The sequence below is a fragment of the Suricata suricatta genome, chromosome 11 (genome assembly GCF_006229205.1).
Source record: "Suricata suricatta isolate VVHF042 chromosome 11, meerkat_22Aug2017_6uvM2_HiC, whole genome shotgun sequence".
Lineage (NCBI taxonomy): Eukaryota > Metazoa > Chordata > Mammalia > Carnivora > Herpestidae > Suricata > Suricata suricatta.
The window spans coordinates 88,441,808-88,449,964 of record NC_043710.1 but is presented as its reverse complement, the minus strand read 5'-3'; the positions used below and the strand labels follow the sequence as shown (position 1 = coordinate 88,449,964).

At 42.6% G+C, this 8,157-nt stretch overlaps 1 protein-coding gene across 1 annotated transcript; it reads left to right on the top strand.

Annotated features, from left to right (window-relative positions):
* Positions 1-1,545: 1,545 nt before the first annotated feature.
* PATE1 (prostate and testis expressed 1) lies at positions 1,546-6,851 on the top strand. The gene is made up of 7 exons (XM_029915656.1): positions 1,546-1,605; positions 3,646-3,735; positions 4,034-4,076; positions 4,561-4,596; positions 5,250-5,285; positions 5,577-5,693; positions 6,386-6,851. Exons 1-7 carry the CDS (start codon positions 1,546-1,548, stop codon positions 6,517-6,519), a joined length of 516 nt encoding a protein of 171 aa, XP_029771516.1. The 3' UTR covers positions 6,520-6,851.
* The last annotated feature ends 1,306 nt before the right edge of the window (positions 6,852-8,157 follow it).

The following is an 8,157-nucleotide window of genomic DNA, read 5'->3' as shown; positions in this document are numbered from 1 at the left end:
ATTTCTGTCCTTGACGGAATGTATTAAATAAGCAAACACCCCCAACAAGCAAAACAAGTTCATTTTAACCACTCTAACTGGTGTGAGGTGGTATCTCAGTGTGGTTTTGATTTGTATTTCCCAGATGATGATCGATGTTGAGCATCTTTTCATGTGTCTGTTGGCCATCTGAATGTCTTCTTTGGAAAAATGTCTATTCATGTCTTCTGCCCATTTCTTCACTGGATTATTTGTTTTTCAGGTATTGAGTTTGGTAAGTCCTTTATAGATTTTGGATACTAACCTTTTATCCAATATGTCATTTGCATATATCTTCTCCCATTCTCTCAGTTGCCTTTTAGTTTTGTTGATTGTTTGCTGTGCAGAAGCTTTTTATCTGGATGAGGTCTCAATAGTTCATTTTTGCTTTTATTTCCCTTGCTTTCAGAGACATGTTGAGTAAGAACTTGCTGCGGCTGAGGTCAAAGAGGTTGTTGCCTGTTTTCTCCTCTAGGGTTTTGATGGTTTCATGTCTCACATTTTGGTCTTTCATCCGTTTCGAGTTTATTTTTGTGTGTGGTGTAAGAAAGTGGTTCAGATTCATTCTTCTGCATGTTGTTGTCCAGTTCTCTGAGCATCATTTGCTAAAGATACCGTCATTTTTCCATTGGATACTCTCTCCTGCTTCATCAAAAATTAGATGGCCATACATTTGTGGGTCCAATTCAGGGTTCTTTATTCCATAGGTCTAGTATCTATACCATACTGTCTTGATGATGACAGATTTGTAATACAGTCTAAAGTCTGGGATTGTGATGCCTCCTTCTTTGGTTTTCTTTTTCAACATTACTTTGGCTCTTCAGGTCTTTTGTGATTCCATACAAATTTTAGGATTGTTTGTTGTCGTTCTGAGAAGAATGCTGGAATAATGCTGCATGTTAAATTATTTCTTGCTCAGGATTTTTTTAGGCTTCTTGAATCTCTGAGCTGATGTTTTCTATTGTTACTGAAAGGTTCTCAGCCCTAAAATTCAAATAATGGAATACAACATTGAAAAAATGTAAAGCTTTATAGAAAAACGTGAATAATTCTTAGGGTGCCTACCCTTTAATTCTATTTATATCAGTATTCAAAAACAAGCAAAAATACAGTGTGGTAAAACTATAAAACAAAAAAAATGGTTAAATTCCATAAGAGAAAGGATAATGTTTCCCCCTATGAAGAAAAGGAGAATGTAGTTAGGAAAGAGCACTATGTGTGGGGAACATTCTGTGGTTTTGGTAATATTCAATTTCATGACCTCTTTCACTGTCACATAGTTTACTTTTCAATGATTAAAACATGCACTTATGTTTTCTACCTTTCTTGGTATGTTTATCATTGTTCATCAATATAAAAACTCCACACCCACATATACACACTCATACAGAGGAAATAACGGGGGAAATCTGCTTTGGTCAACTGGTGGGGGACAGTCTCTGAGCACAGAGATTATTTTTATAATATGAAGGGATTCATTTAAATAGCATGTCATAAACTCAGCCATACAGAGGGCTACGTGCCACCATGGAGGTGTCTGCAGTTTGCAAAGAGGTCTTGGAGCATGGCCTTTGTGTTCTGGTGAACGTACCATGGACATAGAAAAGGATTCTTTAATTTCTCCTTAAGTCCTTTGAATGAGTTCACCTGGTGAGAGTTAGATTGATACAGCATATTGAAAGTATAGGAGATTTTATCTAAGCTGTAGCAGTAACAGGGACAATGGATAAACTATTGGTTACTTCTGCTCCCATGAAACCTAGACTTACTTCCCTAGTCATGTCGCTGTCCATGGTCTTTTCTCTAGCCCTTAGCATTATAAGAGGGAACTCTCTTAGGAGCTGTGGACACACTGAACAATTCTGAGATTCCCAGGATATCCTTGGGGATGGCAAATCTCATGATAGAAAAAAAAATACACATGTGAAGTCTCCCCAAAGACATTCCTTTTATGTTCTTTCTTGGACCTGCTCAGATTGTCTGAAAATTTCCTGTTCCCATAGCCCTCAATAGGGTAGAAGTTCTCTGATTTCATCCAGTCTCAGTCACCCAAGGCTGTACTGACCACTGGCCTGAGGGAAAAGAGACAGACTGTCCTGGTCTGACCATTCTTCAAACTGTAATTTAGAAGAAACTGTTCTTTCCCTGCTAGATCATCAGCACAACCCTTGTGGGTCCTGGAGAAGCCCCAGGAGCTTAAGGCTCCAGGCGCTTAAATAGAACAATAATTGGAGTTCTTCATTTCGTTGACCTTCCTCATATGTTGGATCTGCCTAAGCGAAGGTCTCATTCCTCAAACCCTGGTGGTGGTCACCTCCAGCCCCGTTAACCTAGTAAAAAATGTTATGTGAAAATATCACAACTACTAATTATTTTCTGGACATTTTGCTGTATTCCCTGTGTGGTAGTAGAGATATAGTAGTCTGTTTCTTTTTAAAATAATGATAACTGATTGGAAAGTGAATTTCTATTAAAAAAAACATTTTTTCTTACTGTTTTATATGACAACATTGGAAATGCAAACCAAAAATGCTAGCACGTAACTGAAACATCTCCTAGTCATACACATAGAGACATAGTTGGGTGCCTCTTTAGCCACTCTCAGAGTTGAGTATCTGAGCTCCTCTTCTGGACTAACAATTGTACTCCCAGAACTCCGTGGTGGTGAGAAGATTATCATGAGCAAAGGGGTTGTGACAGACTTAAATAAATGTCAGAGCAACAGGCAAAAGGGATCGATTCCTGAATACTTTTAAGTCATAGATGTGAAATGTACGACATAAAATGAATTAGGTGGGGCCCTAAGAAAATAGCAGAGTTAGGGGCACAGAGAAAAGGAAAGAGGGGTCCCTGTAAGAAAATCAGATATTGTGAGAAACTAAGACTGGAAGTATGAACTTAAGGGGACTTGAAGAGAAAAGTATGTCCATGAAATAGGGTTCACATGTACGGTAGGAATCCAGCTTAGTGATCCAAGATCGCTCAGGCTGGGAGAGGGAAATGCTGCTTTAGGAAAAGTGGTGTAATCATAGCACAGAAGTGTAATCATGGAAAGAGACAGTTTCTGATGAGACAAAGGAGGAGAACATTCTCTCCCTCCTTGTGGGCTGCCATTAGCCAAAAAATGAGATATGGAATTCTTAGGCGGTAAAAAAAGAAGATCTCAAAAGGTCAGAGAAAGGAACGTGAAGATGGAAGAGAAGATACTAAATTCCAGGGCAATGAGAGGAGGGAAAGGGAAACATCTGTTCATAAACATGCAGAACACAAAAATCAGTGATGGTGTTTGTATGTGTGAGTACGTGTGTACAAAAGCTTTGCCAGGATCCCGTGTATCCTGGGTAAGCAGTTAACTTCCTCCTTCCTCCCTGTAGGAGGATGCCATTCTCTCTTTTGGTATGTAATAATAGCCTCCAATATATCGTAGAGAAAATCTCCTCCACACATCACTCTCATAGTCCCCTATCTTTTGAGCCAATATCTGGTTAGACCAAGATCCCTCTTTGCTGCCGTGGCCCTAAATTGTGTCCCATTGCAATCTGCTTCCTTGTAGTTGCTGTTTCTCTGCCATATTGCTCTGCCCTAACCACAAGCACAGACATTTCCCCCAATTCCTTGCGATGACAGCAGAGAGGAGGCTGCAACTTCCATTACTACCTGTTAAAAGTACAGGAATCGCTGAAAGAAACGACCAGAAGGCTTAGAACGAGATACCAGGTATGACTGTTCTTAGAATCCACCAGCTCAATCCCCTCCATGGGAATTGTACCTTCAGCCACCTCTCTGAGTAGTTGGCTTGAAATAAGTCAGGTCAGCTGTCCCCTCTTCTACCCAGTTCTCCAAAAAGAGAAACCGCAGAGTCACTGGTTTCCCTAGGAGAAGAGTATGCCTTTCAAGGACTTCCACAGTGTCCCACACCTGACCCTTCCTAGGGAAACCCAAACTGGCAGAGGTATAAATAGACACCTGGCAGCTTCTTGCCCTAACTTTCTCCTTTCTTTCCAAAATGAACAAGCCCCTGTTGCTGGGACTCCCCATCCTGCTCTGCTACATTAGAGGTGAGTCCCTAGGGCTGACAGTTGGTGAGCTGTGTCCAGGATACTGGAATGGGTCAGGGCTCCTGTGACAAAAGTCCTCTTCTGGGAACCATATGACCATTATTTTTTAAAAAATTTTTAATGTTTATTTTATTTTTAAGAGACAGAAAGGCAGAGCATGAGCAGGGGAGGGACAGAGAGAAAAGGAGACACAGAATCCAAAGCAGGCTTCAGGCTCTGTCAGCACAGAGCCCAGCACAGGGCTCCGACTCATGAACCGTGAGATCATGAGTTAAGCTGAAGTCGGAGTCTCAACTGACTGAAGCACCCTCATGCCCCTCATATTACTATTCTAATACCATGCCTTCCACTCACAGTGCACCACATCCCTGGGACACTTTCCCTTATAGCAGGAAATAAGTGTATTAAGAAGATTTTCATAGAAGCTGTGAGGCGGCATTTGTAACAATGAGGTCTGCAGAGTATGTGTTTTTTCCCCCAACAGTCCTGTCTGGGTCACTGGCAGAGAGTGAACATCCCTGTGAGTATAAATGGATCGTGGTGTGGGTGGGGGGAGAAGGGAGGAGGGCAGAGATGAGCCAGGTAGTGTGGGCATTGGGTGTTGAGAGGAACCCAGAGATAGCCCTTGAATTTCAACACTCAGCAACCTCTTACAGCAGGATGGGCTGGGGTGGGAGCTGATTTGAAGTTTGACAAAATAACATGAACAGCAGCTGACAAGGCTGAGAGTGACTGTAATGAAAGGCAAGCAAAAGGAAAGGAGAGAGTGGGATACTGACTTCACAGCCACTAACTAGTTGGCCAAACCAAAGTGAAGCAGCCTCACGAATTTCAAAAGCTTTTCCCCATTGTCAGCTTCCAGGCACACAGAGATAAGAAAGCCACATGGGTCAATTAAGAAGGGAATGAGGGGAAGAGGTACATCTATCTCTCTTCTGGTCTGTGCTACACCCTAAAGTGATGGGTAGGGTATCTGAAGGGGAATTGAAAGGAGAGAAGAGGTGCAGAGATGCCAGGAGGCATGGGCCGAGGCTTTGGAGGGACAGAAAGAGCCTGCAGTGGTCCCAGGTGAAAAGCACAGGATGGACCCCATGTGTCCATGCATCCCAGGGGCTCTGTGCAGGGCTAAAGCTCAAAGTTGCAGATTGATTTTGTTTCTCTTTGCCAATACAGATCAGGAAGTATTTGTTGATGAAGATCATTATCCTGGTGAGTCTGGAGAGGGCCTGATTATTTCCGTCTTGATTTAGTTCTTTTCCTTATCCCTCCACTTTTCTTTCTTCTCCCGTTTTTCCAGCCTAAACCCCTGAGACCATTAACTACAGTCCCTTTCCTGGCTTAGCCTCTCTCAATAGAGGCAGATGGCCACATTTAATGGGTCTCTGTAAAGATTTCTGGGCTTCAAGCAGACTTCAGACCTGAAAGGGGAGATGGGTTTTCTCATGGCAGTGTGAGATTGCTTCTCGCTTCTATTTCTTGACTGAACAACCCATCTTACAGGAATCGTTCAGTGTAGGATGTGCCACCTCAAGTTTCCAGGAGAGAAGTGCTCCAGAGGCAGAGGAATATGCACTATAACAAGAGAAGAGTCTTGCACAACTGGGAGGATTTTCAAGCGTAAGTTGTGGGATGAGGTGGGGAAAGCTGACTGGGACATATGAGCTGTAGGAAAAAGCAGGGACCGTATTTTGCCACAGGCAGCCTCAGCCCTGGGATGATTGCTCTCTCTACCTTAACATAGGCCATAATGACAAATAGATGGAGGTGGTCACCACGGGGTGGAAATCAGTAGCTATGAAACCAGTATTTTGAGCAGCTTGCAGAAAGCAGGAAGACTGCATGGAGTGGAGAGGGGAGGCACAATATGGCCAGTGGAGAATAGGTGGTTGTTGGAGTGTGGAGGGCAGTTCCTTGTCTGTCCCTACCTGGACTTCCATGGGGAATGGTCAGTGCCAGCAACAGTTACTATCTAAAGGGCCCTCTCTATTTTCCAACCCTTCATGCCAAGTGATCTGTTGGCATTTATCACCCTTACTTAAACCAGTGTTAAGATTCTCCACTGAAATATCCAGCTTTGGAAATTCCCTCAGATGCTGCTGTCATGACCTCCCCACCCCCAAGAAATTTTTCAAACTTCTCTGCCATTGTTTTTCTTCTGGGAAGCCCTCAACTTATAGCATCTTGCAGTTCTTCACATTTGAAAACTAGAGACTTGACCTACACACAAAGGTGTTCTTATATGATGGTATGTGTTGGAAAGAAGTTTCTTTGCAGAAGCCTCTTTGCTAATCTGTTTCTTCGGTCTGCAGGTGATGGTACTCCATGGTTAACCTTCATGGGTTGCCTGAAGAGCTGTGCTAATGTGGACAAAATAAAATGGAGTGTCTACTTGGTGGACTTCAGGTGCTGCCGGGGCTATGACTTCTGCAATGAATTCCTATAGAGATTGCTTGTCTTTCTGGCCCCAATCTCTGAATGATATTGTTGCCTCAACCTCTTTACAATGGTTTCCTAAAAAGCCACATTTCAGATTGCAAACACATGGTTCTGCCTTCTGCATGTGTAAGGAAAATTCCTCTCCTATTCCAGGTTTTCTCTCTTGGTCCCTGGTGGCAGGTGGGATTTGGGGGAGATGGGGAGGACAAACACCTTGGGAGTAAGACAAATGCCTCCTGCAGGTTCTTACAAAGCCTAGTGCTTCTACCATGTAGCCTATGTTGTTTCAGAAAAGGAAGACAAGAATAGGTCAGTTCTTTTCCTGGCTTTTCCCCTTCTTTCTGTGGCAGAATCTCTTCTTTTCTCTTCTTCTCTTTCTTCTTCTTAAATGTTTATATCTCTTGGTATTATCCTTTCTATCTTACTCCCACTAAAGCATATAACCCATCACAGGGAGGGAAGTAGCAAAATGAAGAGATAGCCTGAGTATTCTTTAATTTTGTTCATGAATGCTATTCCCAGAGTGAGGAGAAGGGAATTTGCATGAGAATCTTGGAGAATGATTTTCTGCCTTTCAGAATGAGACTCTTTTCAGGGTTCCAGGTTGGAGAAGAAGTGGAGGCGTACATGGGGTATAAAGACAGTAACTTGTACTCTGCTTCCCTGGTATACTCAGAAGAAAGCATCCTTAGATACGGAAGAGCTGTGGGGTACTTTCAAGGAAATGAAACCCGAAGTAGCCACACAAATATTACCATGTGTTTAGCGTTGCGTGAAAGAAGCTGAAATTTGTGGGATCCAAGCCATGTGAGTCTAGCCCCTGGACATCTCAACAGCAAACTCTGTACAGAGCTGTCCCCATGACCAGATGCCTCTCCCCTTCCTCCCCTGCACACACACACTCAGGCTTTCCATTCTCCAGTTCTAGTACCTGGGAAAAATAAGAGTGAGAATGACCATGCTCACAGGTTTGAGACTAATTTCTAGCAAACTGGTAGGATGAGGCCTATTTATTTGATCATATAAATATAAACCCACTTTTCCTATTTTGTTCAACTGATTATAATTTGTTACTCTCACGCATATTTTAATGTTTAGATTTGGCCAGCAAGAGTCCTTTCAATAGTCTTCATCATTCTCTGAACATGTCCTTATTTTTGCCACAGCTAAATGTTCCAAGCTCATTTTGAACTTTCCCTTTGGGAAGCCCTGTTTCTTTTCAGTGGTAAAAGGTATTTAGAAACCAAAATCTGGAGCTAGGTATGCACATTGCTATTGGAGTGCCACTGTTTTTAGGTCTTCTCCATCATCAAAGGTGGAGAATACATGTGTGACTGTGCATGTACACACCCACACACAAGCACACATGCTTCCATCTAGAATTTATTCTTGTTTTTTTCTCCTTCCATATTTGTAAGTTCCTTCTACAATATTGAGAAGCTGGGCTCAAATGATCCTCAATACATTTCTTATTTTATTGTTCCCCTCTGCACAAAACAAAACTCCCATTGTCACCACCTGCCCCCCTGGGGCTTCATCCCAGCAGTGTTATCCCCATGTGCAGATACCCCCCTCTCAACTTTCAGGTGCCAAATCCTTTCTTGGGTCACCATACACCCCATTTAAGCCTCAATGTTCCTTACCA

What these genes read in the sequence shown, in the direction of transcription:
- PATE1 (XM_029915656.1), top strand. Translation starts at nt 1,546, where the DNA reads ATGGAGGTGTCTGCAGTTTGCAAAGAGGTCTTGGAGCATGGCCTTTGT. An exon ending in CCTGCTCTGCTACATTAGAG is followed by an intron (nt 4,077 to 4,560) that starts GTGAGTCCCTAG and finishes TTCCCCCAACAG; the next exon opens with TCCTGTCTGGGTCACTGGCA. An exon ending in AACTGGGAGGATTTTCAAGC is followed by an intron (nt 5,694 to 6,385) that starts GTAAGTTGTGGG and finishes TTCGGTCTGCAG; the next exon opens with GTGATGGTACTCCATGGTTA.